This window comes from Heterodontus francisci, chromosome 4 (genome assembly GCF_036365525.1).
Source record: "Heterodontus francisci isolate sHetFra1 chromosome 4, sHetFra1.hap1, whole genome shotgun sequence".
NCBI lineage: Eukaryota > Metazoa > Chordata > Chondrichthyes > Heterodontiformes > Heterodontidae > Heterodontus > Heterodontus francisci.
Window position 1 is genome coordinate 88,046,477 of NC_090374.1, and position 18,887 is coordinate 88,065,363.

Consider the following 18,887-nt stretch of genomic DNA (forward strand, 5'->3'; position numbering starts at 1 on the left):
ACTATCTCATCAATCCTCCTTGTTACTTCCTCAAAAATTCAATCAAGTTAGTAAGACACGACCTTCCCTTAATAAATCCATGCTGACTATCCCTGATTAATCCATGCCTTTCTAAGTGGCAGTTTATCCTATCTCTAATAATTTACCCACCACTGAGGTCAGACTGACCAGCCTATAATTATTTGGCCTATCCCTTACACCCTTTTTAAACAATGGTACAACGTTCACAGACCTCCAATCCTCTGGTACTTCGCCTGTATCTAGTGAGGATTTGAAGATGATCCTCAGAGCATCTGCTATTTCCTCCCTGGCTTCCTTTAACAACCTGGGATACAATCCATCTGGCCCTGGCAATTTATCCACTTTCAAGGATGTCAGACCCTCTAATACTTCCTCTCTCATTATGTTTATCGTATTGAATATTTCACAATCCTCCTCTTTTACTACAATCTCTGCATCATCCCTCTCCTTTGTGAAGGCAGAGACAAAAATCTCATTAAGAACCCTGCCCACATCTTCTGCATCCACACATAAGTTCCCTTGTACATGTCTGATAGGCCCTATCCTTTCCTTAGTTACCCTCTTGCTCTTAATATACTGATAAAACATCTTTGGGTTTTCCTTGATTTTACCTGCTCATAAATTTTCATGTCCTCTCTTGGCTTTTCTAATTTCCTTTTTTACTTCACCCCTGCACTTTCTACACTCGTCTAGGCTTTCTAAAGTATTAAATTTTTTTGTGACCGTCATAAGCATTCTTTCTCTGCTGTATCTTACCCTGTATGCCTCTAGGTAACCAGGGGGCTCTAGATTGGGCCATACCACCCTTTATCTTTGTGGGGACACGTCTACACTGTGCCTCCAGAATCTCGCTTTTGAATGCCTCCCACTGGTTTGCCACTGATTTTCCTTCAAGTAGCTGTATCCAATCCACTTTCACCAGATCACCTCTCAGCTTCGTAAAATTTGCCTTCCCCCAATTTAGAACTTTTACTCCTGTTTTATCTTTGTCCTTTTCCATGATTATGCTAAAACTAACTGTATTGTGGTCACTACCTCCAAAATGGTCACCCACTGCTACTTCATCCGCTTGCCAAGCTTCATTTCTTAAGACTAAATCTAGAATTATACCCCCTCTCGTTGGGCTTGTTGCATTCTGGCTAAAAAGGTTCTCTTGAATGCAGTTCAAGAATTTTGTGCCCTTCACACTGTTTGTATCCCAAACTATCCCCAACTATTATTGCCATATAGTTTTTGCACTCAGAACTTTGCCTACATATTTGTTCTTCTATCTCCCTCTTACTATTAGGGGGTACACTGTTAGTAGTGTGGCTGCCCCTTTTTTACTTCTGAGCTCAACCCATATGGCCTCATTTGATGATTCATTTAGCATATCATCCCTCCTCACAGTTGTTATTGATTCCTTAACCAATAATGCTACACCCCTCCTTTTTTATCCCCCTCTCTATCCCACCTGAAAACTGTATATCCAGAGTTGTTGAGCTGCCATTTTTGCCCCTCTTTAAGCCAAGTTTCCGTTATAGCAGTGATATCGTGTTGCCGTGTGTCTATCTGTGTCCTCAGCTCATTGGCTTCATTTGCTATACTCCTTGCATTTAAATAAATACCTTTTAACACTGCCAAATTCCTATGCTGCACCCTTTTTAACCTTTGCTTCTTCTGTCTTTCAGAGTCACTCGCTAATTTTCTGCCTCCCATTCCCTGCCCAGAATTTGTCCTATCTGAAATTGCCCTCAGCTTCCCATTCCCATGCCATACTACTTTAAACCATCCCCAACAGCACTTGCAAACCTTCCTGCAAGGATCACTACCAAGGGAGAACACGTTTGTACCCAAAAGGTTGCAATAATGGCTCCTGTATCTGCACAAAAATATCACATTGGGCTGTATAGTTCTTAAAACTATATTTTCTAATCCCGTCGCAACTTAAAATTTGGAAACAGAATAGACGTGTTCTGCTTTTCAAGGCCCAATTTTACCTCAAAGCACGAGTGTTGCTTTTCGGGGCCGAGGCTGCTATCAACCCATCCGCCCCCTTGCAGTGTGACACTCGGGAGATTTTAGCTTCTGGACCTCGTTCAAATGATATAGCTGAAACTCTTGCCTGAACCCAGCGGAATGATCAGCTGGAGACCACTGCTGGGTTTCAACGGGGCAGTCCTGGTTCGAAGGCAAGTGGTAAGGGGTGCGTCCAAAAGTACATAGGAACATACGAATTAGGAGTGGGTGTAAGCCATTCAGCCCCTTGAGCCTGCTCCGCCATTCAGCAAGATAATGGCTGATCTGATTGTAACCTCAACTCCACATTTCCACCTACCCCCGATACCCTTTTACCCCCTTGCTTATCAAGAATCTATCTATCTCTGCCTTAAAAATATTCGAAGACTCTGCTTCCACCGCCTTTTGAGGAAGAGAGTTCAAAAGACTCACGATCGTCTGAGAGAAAATATTTCTAATAATCTCTGTCTTAAATGGGCAACCCCTTATTTTTAAACAGTGATTTCTCGTTTTAGATTCTCCCACAAGTGGAAGCATCCTTTCCACATCCACCCTGTCAAGACTTCTCAGAATCTTATATGTTTCAATCAAGTAGCCTATTACTTTTCTAAACTCCAGCAGATACAAGCTTAGCCTGTCCAACCGTTCCTCATAAAACTACCTTCCCTTTCCAGGTATTAGTCTAGTAAACCTTCTCTGAACTGTTTCCAACGCTTTATATCCTTCTTTAAATAAGGAGACCAATGCTGTACACAGTACGCCAGATGTGGTCTCATCAAAGCCCTGTATAACTGAAGCATAACCTCCCTACTTTTGTATTCTGTTCCCCTTGCAATAAACAATGTCATTCAATTAGCTTTCCTAATTACTTGTGGTACCTGCAATTCATGCACAAGGACACCCAGGTCCCTCTGAATCTCAGAGCTCTGCAGTCTCTCACCATTTAGATATTATGCTTTTTTATTCTTGCTGCCAAAGTGGACAATTTCACATTTTCCCACATTATACTCCATTTGCCAGATCTTTGCCCACTCACTTAAGCTATCTAAACCCCTTTGTCACCTCCTTATGTCCTCTTCACAAATTACTTTCCTACCTATCTTTGTGTCATCAGCAAATTTAGCAACCATACCTTCGGTCCCTTCATACAAGTCATTTATATAAATTGTAAAAAGTTGAGGCCCCAGCACTGAACCCTGTAGCACACTACCCATTACATCTTGCCAATGAGAAAATGCCCATTTATGCCTACTCTCTGTTTCCAGTTAGCTAGCCAATCTTCCATCATGCCAATATGTTACCCCCACACCATGAGCTTTTATTTTTCGCAATAACCTTTGATGTGGCATCTTATCTAGTCCCTTCTGGAAATCTAAGTACAGTACATTCACCAGTTCCCCATTATCCACAGCACATGTTACTTCTTCAAAGAACTTCAATAAATTGCTTAAACATGATTTCCCTTTCACAAACCCATGTTGATCTGCCTGATTACCTTGAACTTTTCTAAGTGCTCTGCTATAATGCCTTTAATAATATCTTCTAACATTTTCCCGATGACAGATGTTAAGCTAACTGGCCTGTAGTTTCCTGCTTTCTGTCTCCTTCCCTTTTTGAATAAAGGAGTCACATTGGCTATTTTCCAATCTAATGGAACCTTCCCAGAATCTAGGGAGTTTTGGAAAATTAAAACCAACTATCTCACTCACCACTTCTTTTAGGACTCTAGGATGAAGTACATCAGGACCTGGGGCTTGTCAGCCCGCAGCTGCAACAATTTGTTCAGTACCACTTCCCTGGTGATTGTAATTTTCTTGAGTTCCTCCCTCCCTTCCATTTCCTGATTTACAGCCATTTCTAGTATGTTACTTATATCCTCTTGGGTGAGGACCGATGCAAAATACCTGTTTAATTCATCCCTCTCTTTTGTGCTGATACCACTCTGGTAACTCTTTTTAAAATATCTATAGAAACTCTGACTATCTGTTTTTATATTTTTAGACAGCTTTCCCTTGTACTCTATTATTTCCTCCTTATTAATCTTTTAGTTGTTCTTTGCTGCTTTTCATATTCTGTCCAATCTTCTGATCTGCCACTCATCTTTCACAATTATATGCTTTTTCTTTAAGTTTGATACTATCTTTAACTTTTTTAGTTAACCACGGATGGTGGGTGCTTCCCTTGGAACTTTTCTTTCTCGTTGAAATGTATCTATTCTGTGTATTCTGAAATATCCCCTTAAGTGTCTGCCACTGCATTTCTATTGGGCTATCCTGTAACCTACTTTGCCAGTTCACTTTAGTGAGCTCTGCTTTCATGCCCTCATAATTGCCCTTATTTAAGATTAAAATACTAGTCTTAGACCCACTCTTCTCAAACTGAATGTCAAATTCAATCATGTTATGATCGCTGCTGTCTAGGGGCGCCTTCACTATGAGGTCATTACTTATCTCATTGCAAATACCATGTTTTGTTATAGCCTGCTCTCTGGTTGGCTCCAGAACGTGCTGTTCTAAGAAACTATCCCGAAAACATTCTATGAACTCATCTAGGCTACCTTTGCCCATCTGATTTTTCCAGTCTGTATGTAGATTAAAATCCCCCATGATTATCGCCATACCTTTCTGACAAGCACCCATTATTTCTTCCTTTATACCCCGTTGTTACGACCAGGTGAGAAAGGTGTCTTGGGGTCTTTTACTGTCGTCACCTGGTCTTATTATAACATGGTTTAATTTTTAAACACACTGTGTTTTGAGCTCCCCCGTTGGTGAATCCTTGTTCACCACTTTCCAATTATAAGGCAAAGAAATGAGCACACCGGGTTTTCTTAGGTTTAAAGAAGAAAGGTGAAATGTATTAAACCCTAAACTCTCATACGGTTAACGCCTACGGATATACGATGCTCCCATGCTAGCATGCGCACGCGATACACACACATGCAAATAGAGACAGAAAAGAGAAGAAAAATAAAATGGAGAGGTTTGAGGCAATATCAGAAGAGTTTCTTGTTTACTGTGTTTCGAGCTCAGTGTAGTCCTTTTGTAAGTAGTCATGCTTTTTGTTGGGGCCCAGGATTCTTCTTAAACCTTGCTCACTCTAGAAGACCTTTCTCTCTTGGGGTTCATGTGTGATCAATGGTTTCTGGTGAGAGCGAGATGAGATCAGATAGGAGAGAGGTCTTCTCAGTCCAGGAGTAAAGTGCTTTCTGCCTTTAAATTCCCTGTTGGAAGTTCAAGTACAAAAAACTCCCAACAGTCAGCCAGTCACGTGACCAAACTGGTCCGACCACATCTGTTTGTGTTTTCGACCATTTTAGCAGTTAACCTGGAATACTAGCCTTTCCACCTTTTAATGTCTGATAATCAAGAGTCCATTGTGTATTAAATTGGAGCAGGGAATAGCTCCTTTGTCCTCTGAAGGACTGTCTGTTGATATGCTAATGTCTGTCTCCGGTCAAAATCTCCAATTGTATTTTGAAAGCAAGTTCTTTCTTCACCAGCAACTATTTAAAATCAATGTTCATGTGGCGAAATTAATTTTCCTCATTCTTGACAGGTGGGGGGCTTGCCTGATACCCATCCTACCATGTGGTTACTGTTAGGAGGCCTGTACATCACTCCTGCAAGTGACTTCTTGCCTGTATCATTTCTCATCTGTACCCAAACCACTTCTACATCATGGTTTCCTGAATTTAGGTCATCCCTCTCTATTGTGCTAATACCATCATTAATTAACAGAGCCACCCCTCCACCTTTCCCTAGCTTCCTATCCTTCCTAAATGTCATGTGCCCTTCAATATTCAGGTTCCAATCTATGTCATCCTGCAGCCATGTCACTGTAATGGCTATCAGATCATACTTATTTATTTCTATTTGCGTTGAGTTCATCTGTTTTGTTTCGAATGCTACGTGCATTTAGATACAGAGCCTTTAGTTTTGTCCTTTTTATTATTTTTGTAACCTCTAGCTTTGTCTGCTGATATACTCTTCGATTTTTACTCACTGTCCTCTTGCCTTGTCTCTACTCTTTGATTTACCACACCTTCCTAAATTTGATCCCTTGCCCCCACTGTAAGTTTTAAACCCTCTGTACTTTCCTAGTTATGCGGCTCACTAGAATACTGGTCCCAGCACAGTTCAGGTGTAGACTGTCCCAACAGTACAGCCCCCACTTTCCCCAGTACTGGTGTCAGTCCCCCACGAACCAGAACCTACTTCTACCACACCAGTCTTTGAGCCATGCACTTAAACCAGTTTAAGCTAATTACCTAATTAACTAGCTACAGCTACTCTGAGAAAGCTTGTATACCCCTGTTTATAACTGTAAGAAACTTGTCTCTTAAACAGTAACTTTAGTTAATTGCAAAATGTAAACAAACCAAAAACTAGACTTTAGAGATTAACCCTTAAAATCTCCTCACTTACCAAACTCCCTTCTTCACACTCTGTGACCTCCAGCAGCACTCAGTGCAGACCCCAGCAGCACTCAGTGGTCATGCAGGAGGGGATGGAAGCACAAGGCAGTGGAGGCCCAAGGATTCCTTGTGGGGCTGGGAGGAACATATCTACTCTCCTGCCACACAAAAGACCTTTAAAAATTATGCATTTCAATTTACATAGGCTTTTTCTGACCATGTTCCTGCTTTCTGTCAGCTTTTATTGGTGGCTCTGGCATTGCCAGAATACTGTTGTGATTAGAAGTTAAAATCACGTCAGAGCCAAAATGATGTAATTTGAATCCAACATTTTAATATTAATGAGGCTCCTATTTGTCTGTGATGGGTGACCTAGATGCTGCCAAAAGCCCAGCAATGATGGGAGCTGGGAATGTGTTGCGAACCGGAAGCATTGGGCCAGGATTTTGACTGCCTGACTTTTTCCTGCCAGGCAGAGTTAAAATGAGACTTTTAATAACTTAAGTTTTACCATGATGCTGATATTTATTGGAAATTAATTTTGACTATTACATTGATCACAATCATCTGAGGTATAAATTTATTTCTTTTGATAATACCAACAATTCTCCTTTTAATTTATGTATTATCCATTTGGAAGGGCAGGCAAACCTGTTCTCAATTCACTGCCTTTATGATTTTGAAAGAAGCCACTTTGATGTATGAGAGAGTGAACAAGTGACTTTCCCACCCATTTGCTGCATCTATGTGAAGGATCTGAACTCTGCTTATCATATTCCATTAGTAACAACCAGAAAGCAGAGGATTTCAAGCACAAACCCAAGCCTTACCATGACCTGGCATTAAATGCATAACACCATAATCCATTGTATTTTGGTTCCATTCTGATAATAACTGAGAATGATAAATACCAAGCCAGTTATCAGTTTAATTCATATTTTTGGGATGTTTATTAATAAAGGTTTAGAAAAATCCTAATTAATAATGGTGGCTTTTCATATGTAATTTTCTTAACAAATAATTTCTTTTACAGATTAGACTGAAAGAGATCTTTGAGACTCTATCAGAGATTAACTTGGTTCTGGAACTGGTCACAGGAGGAGAGCTATTTGACAGGTGTCTGATTTATTGATCTTGGAGCTAGATTGATAAGGAAATAAAAAGCTGCAGTACCAGACTCAAGCAGCTTTTAACTGTCAGGAATTTACATACTTTTCACAAAGTCGGTTTACTTTGTAAATATCATTTTATAAGTTTGCAGTTTTGTGTGTGTCTGTGTGAGTATATATACATGTGTTGAGTCTGCATAAAAATCTGCGCAGTGATTACAGTGAGTCAGAGGGTGTGCTGTTCTTCATGAATAGAAGTATTAGCAATAAATGGCAATGGAAAATGTGTTACAGGAAGTTAGTATGGCACTTACAAAAAATGTATGTGGTACAGAAAACTTTTAGTATATTCTAGTTGGTATCCAGTGGAAGTCAAGATCACGCATCTTATTCAAGTGAAAAGAGCAAGAGGCTGTGGGATATTTAAACCAGGCCATCCAAGTCATAGAGATATAATTGAGGTCCCGTTTTAAAGTCACTCATTCTGTCCTAAGTTATGTACTTTTCTATTATAAATTCCTATGTCCACATATATAATGAAACATCTTGTGTAAGTAGTTACAATGTAATTATATCCTCAGGCTATTGGTGGTACTTCAGCATTTCCACTGGGAGGATTGAAGTACAGCAGGAAATATTACAAAGGAAAGTTTCCATCATAGATTTGAACAGAGGAAATTTTCATAGAAAAAGTTGACAGGAAGTGCATAAGGGGATGGAAATTGGTTGAGCCTGTTTTCCGAGCATAAAATGGAGGAAAAATAACACATTTCACAGGCCTATGTCCTGCGCCTCAGATGTGTCTGATGTCACATTGGCATTGAGTAATACTCGGAAGGCAGCCTTAAACAGGCATTAGGACCCTTGCATATACTGATGAGGGGCCTATGAAGGTAAGGATTCCTGAGAAAAATTAGTTAGTGCTGAGCAGAGTAGATGCTGGGCCTGCATCGCTCCAGGTTCTTGAAGGATTGCTGTGGCCTAACAAATGGCTGACACCAAAAAAATTTTTTTTTACTCCCAGGCTCCACAGAACTCCTGGGGGCTACTGCCTGCCTTTGATCAGTCCCAACCTCTCCCAACCGCTCTTTCCAGGTCTTATCTTTAGGTCCACTACTGGCAAAGCAAGCGGCCCACATTCAATTCACAGTCTTCCTCCCTCTTAAACCCTAACCCCTCTCTGACACCAGACTTCCTCTCTCCCTCTTTAATGCATCTAGAGAATTGAGTAAATGGCACCTGCTCAAACTGCACTACAAATTCAGCAGACAGAGCCACAGCTCTGGACAACAATAACAATTCCAGGCTTTTGGGTGAGACTTAGTGCTTTTAGTTAGAACAAAGTCATTAAAAGATACAAAAAAAAAACCTCAATGGATAAATATAATGGTGTTATTGTGAAGTATGTAGACAACACTATCAACAACAATGACTTGGATTTATTTAGCACCTTTAATGTAATAAAAAGAGTCCCAAGGTACTTCTCAGGAGCTTCTGTAGAGCAAAATGTGACACCAAGCTACGTAAGGCAATATTAGGGCAGATGGCCAAAAATTTGGTCAAAGAGGTAGGGTTTAAGGAGCGTCTTAAAGGACGAAAGAGAGTTAGACAGGTGGAAAGATTTAGTGGGAGAATTCCAGAAATTGGGGCCTAGACTGCTGAAGGCATGACCACCAGTTGTGGAGTGGTTAAGATTAAGGATGCTGAAGAGGCCAGAACTACATGAGCAAAGATATCTTGGAGGGTTGTGGGGCTGGAGGAGATTTCAGAGATAGGGAGGGGTGAGACCACAGAGGGATTTGAAAACAGCGATGAATGCGACCTGAGAAAGGCTCAGTGAGATGAAGCCTGATACTAATTGTTAAACTGCTTTATTTCAGTGTGAAAATACAGAGTAATTGTCAAAGCAAATTCCACTGAGTTAACTCCCCCTATTCTGCTTGAAAAATGGGGGAAAAAATAAACAGCGTGTCCTATCCTCTTCATGGCCTGAATTACTTGTTTTTACATGGCCTTTCTTTCCTGAAAACTTATAACTCTCTGGCCTGTTATGTTCTCTTGATCGTTTCTTTGGGAACACCAGTGTGGCATCAGCTGTCTGTTTCTCTACACCCCTCACTCACTCTAACCTACCTCCATCTGGGCTTGCAGCACTCTGTTCTGTCAGGTCCAAACCTAACTTTGTCATTAAAGCTGCTGACAAAGACGGTGTTGTTGTTATTTGGCGTACAAACCTCTCTAGCAGAGGCTGAATGGCAACTGCCCGACACCTTCTCCTACCATGATCCCATCACTGAACCTCAAGCCTTCATTTCCTAGACTATCACTGGCTTCACCTCCTCTGAAGATCTTCCCTCTGTGGCCTCCAACTTCATAGTCTCCCAGTACAACACAACCTGCTTTTACTACCTTCCCATGGTCCACAAACAGGATTGCCTTGGCAAACCAATCATTTAGCCTGTTTTTGCCCCATGGACCTTTTTTCTGCCTATATTTTCTGCCCTTGTCCAGTCTCTTCCAATTGCCTCTGCGATTTTAACTTCCCAGTTTCCTGACCTTAATTCCTCACTTTTCACCATGCATGTCCAGTCCCTTTACACCTCCATCCCCACCCAGGATGGCTTGTGGGCCGTACGCTTCTTCCTTGAATGGAGGCCCTATTCACCACTGTTTGGTTTAATTTGTTCTTGCATTGAACAAATTCTCCTTTGATTCCATTCTCTTCCTCAAAATAAAAGGTATGGCTATGGGAACCCACTAGGATCCTAGATGTGCCTGGCTTTTCATGGGATATGTGGAACATTCCTTGGTTCAGTCCTACTCTAGTCCCCTCCCTCACCTCATTTTCCAACATATTGATGACTGTCTCGGTGACACTTCTTACTCTCACACCAATCTGGAAAATTCCATCCACGTTGCTTCCAATTTTGGCTCCTCCCTTGTCTTCCCATGGTCCACATCTGATTCTTTTACCTTCCCTTCCCTGACTTAGCCTATCCCCAGAAATGGGGATAGATATCAACTTGTATTTACTATCCAATATCTGCTCCCACAGCTACCTTGATTATACCCTCCCACCCTGCTTCCTGTAAGGATTCTGTTCCATTCTCCCAGTTCCTGCATTTCTATCGCATCTGCTCTGACGATGCCACCTTCCAGTGCTTTTGATATGTCTTTCTTTTTCATCAACCAAGGATTCCTGTCCACAGTGGTTGACAGGGCTGTGACCATGTCCATCACATTTCTTGCAGCTTCCCTCACCTCCTCCCTTCCCTCCCAGAACCTCAATAGGGTTTCCTTTGTCCTCACCTTTCCACCCCACCAACTTCCATATTCAACAGATCATCCTCTGCAATTTCCGCCCCTCTAGTGCAATGCCACCACCAAGTATATCCTCCCCTCCCTACTCTTTCCAGTATTCTAAGGGGACCGTTCCCTCTGTGATACCCGGTCCACTCTTATAACTCCCACTCTCCTCCCCATGGCACCTTCCCGTTCATCGCAGCAGTTGCAACATAGGCCCTTTCACTTACACCCTTCTCATCATTCAGGGCTCCAAACATTGCTTCTAGGTGAAGTAGCGATTTGCTTGTACTTCTTTCTATTTTGTATACTGTATTAATTGATCATCATGCGGTCTCCTCTGCATTGTGGAGACCAAATGTAGGTTGGGTAATTGCTTTACTGAACACCTCCATTCAGTCCGCCGTCATGGCCCTGAGCTTCCGGTCGATGCTATTTTAATTTTTCGTCCCAGTCCCATCCTGACCTCTCTGTCCTCATCTGCCAATATTGTTCCAATAAAGCTCAACATAATCTCGAGGAACAGCAGCTTATATTTCGATTAGGCACTTTATAACCTTCCAGACTCAACATTTGATTTCAGTAACTTCAGATCACAACCACTGCACTCATTTGTTCCGACAGCAGATGTCGGTAACGATTCTGCTGTTGCCATTTACAGCTGTTCTAGATCCATCTTAGTTTATTTCATTGTCCCATTAGCACAACCTTTTTCTTTGTACCATCATACCTTTGTCATTTAATCAATCTTACCTGCTTACTGATGCCAGGGCCACTCGGCTCTTGACCTCATTACAGCTGTGGTCCAAACATGGACAAAAGAGCTGAACTCCGGAGGTGAGGTGAGAATGACTGCCCTTGACATCAAGACAGTATGGTATGGCATCAAGGAGCACAGCACAACTGGAGCCAATGGGAATCGAGGAAAACTCTCCACTGGTTGGAATCATACCTAGCACAAAGGAAGACGATTGCAGTTGTTAGAGGTTAATCAGTTAAGTCCCAGGACATCACTACAGGAGTTCCTCAGGTCCAACCATCTTCAGCTTCTTCATCAGTGACCTTCCCTCATAAGGTCAGAAGTGGGGATGTTCACTGATGTTTGCACAATGTTCAGCACCATTCGCGACTTCTCAGTTACTGAATGTGGGGACAGAATAATATGGAGACATTTAAGGTGAAATAATTAATCAATCATGTACTACTAACAAACTAACCTCGAGCTGCAGAGACAGCTTATCAGAATTGACTTCATAGTTTCAGGGCTGCGCAGACAGCTTATCAGTAGAAATAGACTAACAAGCAAAAACAGGACAGCTGAAAGCTGTTTAATAGTAGCCCATTGTATCGCAATCAGCCTAACGGTCCAAGGAGATAGGGGGGATGAGAAACTGCTAGAGGGGAAAGTGACAAGGCAGTACCCCAATCAGGCCATGACACCAAGAAACTGCAGAGTTTGTAAACCAATTGGGAACATAAAGGGGGTGTCACTGATTTGTATGAAGAAATATAAGAAAGGCTTGATTTCCCTGCTCAGGCAGGAGAGGTGTAGGTGGAAAGTGGAGGTAGAGGTGTGTGTATGCTCGCTTTGCTGATGATGTAACCATTTCGTACTGCAATAAAGTTTCTTAAAGCTACAGTCGGACTTCGTCTCACTTTGTGTAACTAATGGGATCCAACAACTTGGCGTAGTCGACAGGATCTCTGGAGGATAAAGAATGAAGCCACAGACATCGGACCTATTGGCGCCCCCAGAAGTAAGGACTCTTCTTTATGTTAAAAGTCCTTGGTCGTTGTCTAAATTTCGGTTCCCTGCCACGTGATCCTGAACTTGGCGGTATTTGATGGAAATACCCTTTCTTGTGCGGCTCGAGACCCCCTTTATAGACGTCTAACTTGGCGGTATTTGATGAAATACCGACTTGGCGAAAAGCCTGACAGCTCGAGACCTACTTCCCTACCTGAATGGATAAAATGACAGACGAAGGCAACCGACAGTTACCAACTACCGTCAAAGGTGGGCGGGCCCCACCTGACGTTCCCGAAGATGAAATACTTCGGCAGTTGAAAGAATATGTAGAGCAACAGTTTAATCTGGCTAAAGTGTACACCAAAATTGGGCAAATATATGGCACCTCCACGGAACAGTAGTCCTTGGAAGATATAAAGAGAGTCTGGGGAAAAACAACCCGTTTAAAGGATAAAGAATGGACCCAATGGTCCCTAGCCGTAATGGGCCAGATTCGGCAGCGCAATGAGATTATGCGACAAGCCCAATGTGATCGCGACCTAACGAGTGCAAAGGATCAATTGAAGGCGGTCTGCGAACAACTGAAAATTGAAAAGCTAGAGGCTGAAAATCAATCTGAAAAGGAAAGGCCAGAGATTGAAATTAAAGAGCTTAAAAAACAACTACAAGACCAGCAGACGACCCAACCGAAGGAACCGGGACAGCTCTGCGAACCCCGCCGACCACCTCCAACTAACTTGTATCCGAGTTTGAAGTCGTTACAAACGGAACAACGAAAGATGCAACTGCGTGAAGCAGGTCCAGCTGAGTCTTCCGGTGAAGAAAGTGACAATGATGATGGGTTACCGTTTCCGCGACTAGCTCCCCTTAAACAGAAACGCGTTAAGGTCAAGACGGAAAAGAAGACGGTGGACGGTAACGAGGTCACCACGGCCGAGCACAACACGTACTGGACACATAAGATCATAAGAACTAGGAGCCATCCGGCCTCTCGAGCCTGCTCTGCCATTCAATAAGATCATGGCTGATCTTTTCGTGGACTTACCCGCGCTCCCACCATATCCCTTAATTCCTTTATTGTTCAAAAAGATATCTACCTTAGCTTTAAAGACGTTTACTGAAAAAGCGTCAACTACTTCACTGGGCAAGGAATTCCATAGATTAACAACCCTCTGGGTGAAGAAGTTCCTTCTTAATTCAGTCCTAAATCTGCTCCCTCTAATCTTGAGGCTATGCCGTCTTGTCCTAGCTTCACCTGCCAGTGGAAACATCCTCTCTACTTGTATCTTATCTATTCCCTTCATGATTTTATATGTTTCTGTAAGATCCCCCCTCATTCTTCTGAACTCCAATGAATATAATCCCAATCTACTCAGTCTCTCCTCATAAGTCAACCCCATCAACTCCGGAATCATCCTAGTGAACCTCCTCTGCACCCTCCCCAGTGCCAGTATATCCTTTCTCAAGTAAGGAGACCAAAACTGCACACAGTACTCCAGGTGCGGCCTCACCAGTACCTTATACAGCTGCAACATAACCTCTCTGCTTTTAAACTCAATCCCTTTAGCAATGAAGGACAAAATTCAATTTGCCTTCCTAATTACTTGCTGTACCTGCAGACCAACCTTCTGCGATTCATGCACAAGGACACCCAGGTCCCTCTGCATAGCAGCATGCTGCAACTTTTTACCATTCAAGTAATAATCCTTTTTCCTGTTACTCCTACCAAAATGAATGACTTCACATTTATTAACATTGTATTCCATCTGCCAGACCTTTGCCCACTCACTCAATGTATCTATGTTCCTCTGCAAAGTTTCACAGTCATCTGCACACTTTGCTCTGCCACTCATCCTAGTGTCATCTGCAAACTTTGACACCCTACACGTGGTCCCCAACTCCAAATCATCTATATAAATTGTAAATAATTGCGGTCCCAACACCGATCCCTGAGGCACACCACTAGTGACTGATTGCCAACCAGAATAGCACTCATTTATCCCCACTCTCTGCTTCCTGTTAGTCAACCAATCCTCTATCCATGCTAATACTTTACCCCTGACGCCATGCATCCTTATCTTATGCAGCAGCCTCTTGTGCGGCACCTTGTCGAAGGCCTTTTGGAAATCTAGGTACACCACATCCACTGGGTCCCCATTGTCCACCTTGCTCGTAATGTCATCATAGAATTCCAAAAGATTTGTCAAGCATGACCTGCCCTTCATGAACCCATGCTGCGTCTGCCCAATGGGACAATTTCTATCGAGATGCCCTGCTATTTCTTCCTTGATAATAGACTCAAGCATCTTCCCCACTACAGAGGTTAAGCTAATCGGTCTATAATTCCCCATCTTTTGTCTACCTGCCTTTTTGAACAGTGGCGTCACATCTGCTGTTTTCCAATCAACTGGGACTACCCCAGAGTCCAGTGAATTTTGGAAAATTACCGTCAGTGCACCTGCTATTTCTCCCGCCATCTCTTTTAGTACCCTGGGATGCATTCCATCAGGGCCAGGAGACTTATCAATCCTTAGCTCCATTAGCTTTCCCAACACTACCTCTTCCGTAATAATGATTGTTCCCAGGTCCTCACCTACGTTCGTCTCTTTGTCAATTACTGGAATGTTATTAATGTCCTCCACATGTCCTGGCTTCCCCTGAGAAAATCGACAAGTGGTCCACAAGATTGCCCGACCCGAAGAAAGGGGTTCTGAAAACGTGGGAGCAGCTGGAACGATTGAAGGGAATTTACGATCTCCATCCATGGGACGGGGTACAGATTCTGACCATAATGGTGCCCGGGCGAGCGAGCCGAAAGCTAAGGAGAGAGGTCCAAATTGCTTTGGGTAAAGATGGCCAGCTACTAGATGCCGGATGGACTGCGATTAACAAGTGGTTGCGAGAGTTTTGTCCTGCAAAAACGGACTGGGGCAAAGTTGCAGCCTGTCAGCAGAAGAACTCTGAGGAAGTGCGGGAGTACGAAGAGAGGTTTAGGTCCACCTGGGTGGAATACTCAGGGATAGTAGACCCTACTCCAGAGGAGCTGGACGACACCAGTTTTGGACCCTTAAAAAACGCTTTTGTTGATGGACTAAAGCCAGAACTGTCTAAAATACTGAAGGCCACCCTACCGGATTGGAACGCAGTCAGAGTGAAATACTCAGAGTTAATTGACAGATGCGCTCAGCTGGACAGGGATATGGGAGTCAAGCTTTGAGCCGTGCAGACGGATCCAGTACCGAAAGAGCCTGACAAAGAGCAAGTTAGGCGACCCGGCACCTGTTACTACTGCGGGAAGAAAGGCCATTGGGCTAAGGCGTGTAGAGCGAGAGGACGAGGCAGAGGATGCCAAGGACGCAACCCGGCACCCAAACCAGCTCCCTCCCCTGATGCCAACGACCTCTTTGAGAAGTTCAAACGGTTGACGCCCCAGCAACAGAAGGAGATGTCCTCCTTAATAGATGCGACAAAAAACTAGAGGAGCCCTCCCTCGCCCTTTCGGTGCCTCTCCTAGCGCTAGTAGAAAATAGAAAAGATGGATTGTATGTAATTGCAAGGGTGGGCGACCAAGACATTGACTTCTTATTGGATACCGGAGTCGAATTAACGTGTCTACCTCAACAATACGGAAACTCCCTACCGATGGACAGTAAGACTAAAAGAGCTTATGCAGCGGGGGGCCATGGGTTGGTAATTAAGAGGACCCAGCCAGTACGCATTGGTCTTGGTCCGAATGAATTGATAACAAGCCCTTCTCGGTATGGACGTTCTCACACAGCTGAACTCCTCGTTGCATTTCGAAGGCGGCCAGGTAACTTGGTCTATCAGAAGTTTGAAGAAAGAGCAGCTGAGGGAGCACCCAATATGGGCCCAGGATAAGAACGATTGTGGGCTACTTCAGATGGAACCGGCAACGTTTACGGGATCTGCTCCGCCCTGTAATAAGCAATACCCCATCAGTCAAACATTTGTAGGAATCCTACCCGTAATTAGACAGCTAGAGGAGTGAGGTGTGCTGGTTAAAACACACAGTACCTCAAACAGCCCTGTGTGGCCAGTAAGGAAGCCAAACGGGACCTGGCGGCTTACTGTCGACTATAGAGAGGCTAACCAGTGTATTCATCAAAAGGCCCCTCTGGTAGCTGACCCCTCTACGGTATTTAATGCCCTGAAGCCGGAACACGAATGATTCTCTGTTATCGATATGGCCAACGGATTCTGGTCGGTGCCACTGGCACCCGAAGTCCAACCAATTCGCCTTTACTGTATAACAACAACAGTACACCTGGACTCGCCTGCCGCAGGGTTTCCACAACAGCCCTACGGTATTTCATATGGCCCTACAAAACCATTTGAGGGAGTTACCTTCAATGTACTCCACGGTCATCCAGTACGTGGACGACATCCTGTTAGCCTCTGAGACAGAAGAACAGCACGAACAAGATCTGCGTACTCTGCTGGACCACCTTAATCAGAGAGGACATAAGGCCAGTATCGACAAAGCACAGATAGCAGAAGGAGAGGTCGTGTACCTGGGACAAAAGATTTCGAAAGGGAAAAGAGAACTCACCCAGGACAGGACCGACGCCATTCGAGCTGCCAAATTGCCCACCACTATCCAGGAGCTTAGGTCCTTTTTGGGTTTGTGTAACTTCAACAGAAACTGGATTGACTCCTACACACAGCTGGCTCAACCATTAACTGATCTCTTGAAGGGAAAGCGGGCCTGAGTCCACGAAAAGATCAGCCATGATCTTATTGAATGGCGGAGCAGGCTCGAGGGGCCGGATGGCCTACTCCTGCTCCTGGTTCTTATGATCTTATGATCTAACCAAAGAACAACAAGAAGCTTTCGAAAACTTAAAGAGGGCTTTGTGCTCAGCACCAGCCCTGGCAATCCCCAACAACGGGAAACCGTTTACCCTGTTTGTACACGAAAAAGAGGGATATATGACTGCCATACTGACACAGGAGCACGGGGACAAACAGAGACCTATTGGATACTATTCGAAAAGACTGGACACTGTTGCCCTAGGATGGGGCAGTTGTTTAAGAGCTATGGAAGCTACATGCGAAGCAGTAATGGCTACTGCAGGTCTGGTGTTAGATCAAAAGTTAACCGTTGAGTGTCCGCACACAGTCCACACATTGCTATCTATGAACAGAGTATCCCAAGTGACAGCAGCCAGATGGACCTGATGGACAACGGTCCTAGAGGCTCCCAATCACCACATCGTCCGGGCCAGTCCGGTAAATCTGGCGACTATGCTCCCATGGCCTGAAGAGATGAAGGAAGAAGAGCATGATTGCGTGGAGATTATGGAAGAAACAGAGGAGGTAACCCTAGCGGTAGAGGAAGCATTGCTCAACCCAGATTTAATCCTATTCACAGACGGATCATCCTTTGTTGACAACAGTACACGGAAAGCAGGATGGGCAGTTACAACCTTTACATGAAGTTGTGGAAGCGGGATGCCTGCCTTCAGGGGCATTGGCCCAACAAGCCGAACTGCAAGCCCTGTCGGAAGCATGTCGAATAGCAGAGGGGAAGACAGCTAATATTTACACAGACTCACGGTATGCTTTTGGAGTCACTCACGACGTTGGTCAGCTGTGGCGCAAAAGAGGATTTCTCACTGCTGCTGGTACACCTATTTGAATGGGAAAGAGGTCCGAGACTTACTGGAGGCAATGCAATTGCCACAAAAGGTATCCATATTGAAATGTAAAGCCCATACAAAAGACAACACCATAGAGGCAAAGGGGACTGCCCTTGCCGACAAGGCAGCCAAGGTAGCCGCCTTGCAAGGTGATCCCCGGACGCACGGACGCAACTATGTAAACTGAATGCGTCCCATCTGACACAAGACCTACAAGTGATGCAGAGTGAATGTTCCAAGGAGGAAAAATGGACCTGGATAGAAGCAGGGATGAAGATATGTGTTGACGGCATCTGGAGACAAAGGGACACCGAGAAACCTGTCGCATCACAGGTATCGGCAGCTTGGGGTGACCCACCAGAAGGAGGGCACGACATCATCCCGGGAGTCTGGGTCTATGTGAAGAAAATACACAAAGAACCTTTGGGCGCCAAGTGGGATGGACCTTTCCAAGTGCTACTGACCACCCAGTCAGCAGTTAAAGTCGAAGGAAAGAAAGCGTTGATACACGCCTCTCACGTAAAACGAGCAACCCGTGATTGAATGCCGAATTATTAATTGCTGATATGTTTAGAATTTGTATTATCTTCTTTGCATGTATTTTAAGTAGTTGCTCACTTTTGACTTAT

At 43.8% G+C, this 18,887-nt stretch overlaps 1 protein-coding gene across 2 annotated transcripts in view; it reads left to right on the forward strand.

Moving 5' to 3' along the window:
* camk4 (calcium/calmodulin-dependent protein kinase IV) overlaps positions 1-18,887 on the forward strand; it is a 297,761-nt gene that overhangs the window by 105,299 nt on the left and 173,575 nt on the right. The window contains exon 4 of one of the 2 annotated variants that reach the window (XM_068029815.1): positions 7,470-7,552. The exons of the other annotated variant lie outside the window; for it this stretch is intronic. Within the exon in view, the coding sequence (XP_067885916.1) occupies positions 7,470-7,552 (83 nt within the window). The remainder of the gene's footprint in view (positions 1-7,469; positions 7,553-18,887) is intronic. 2 annotated transcript variants of the gene reach the window in all.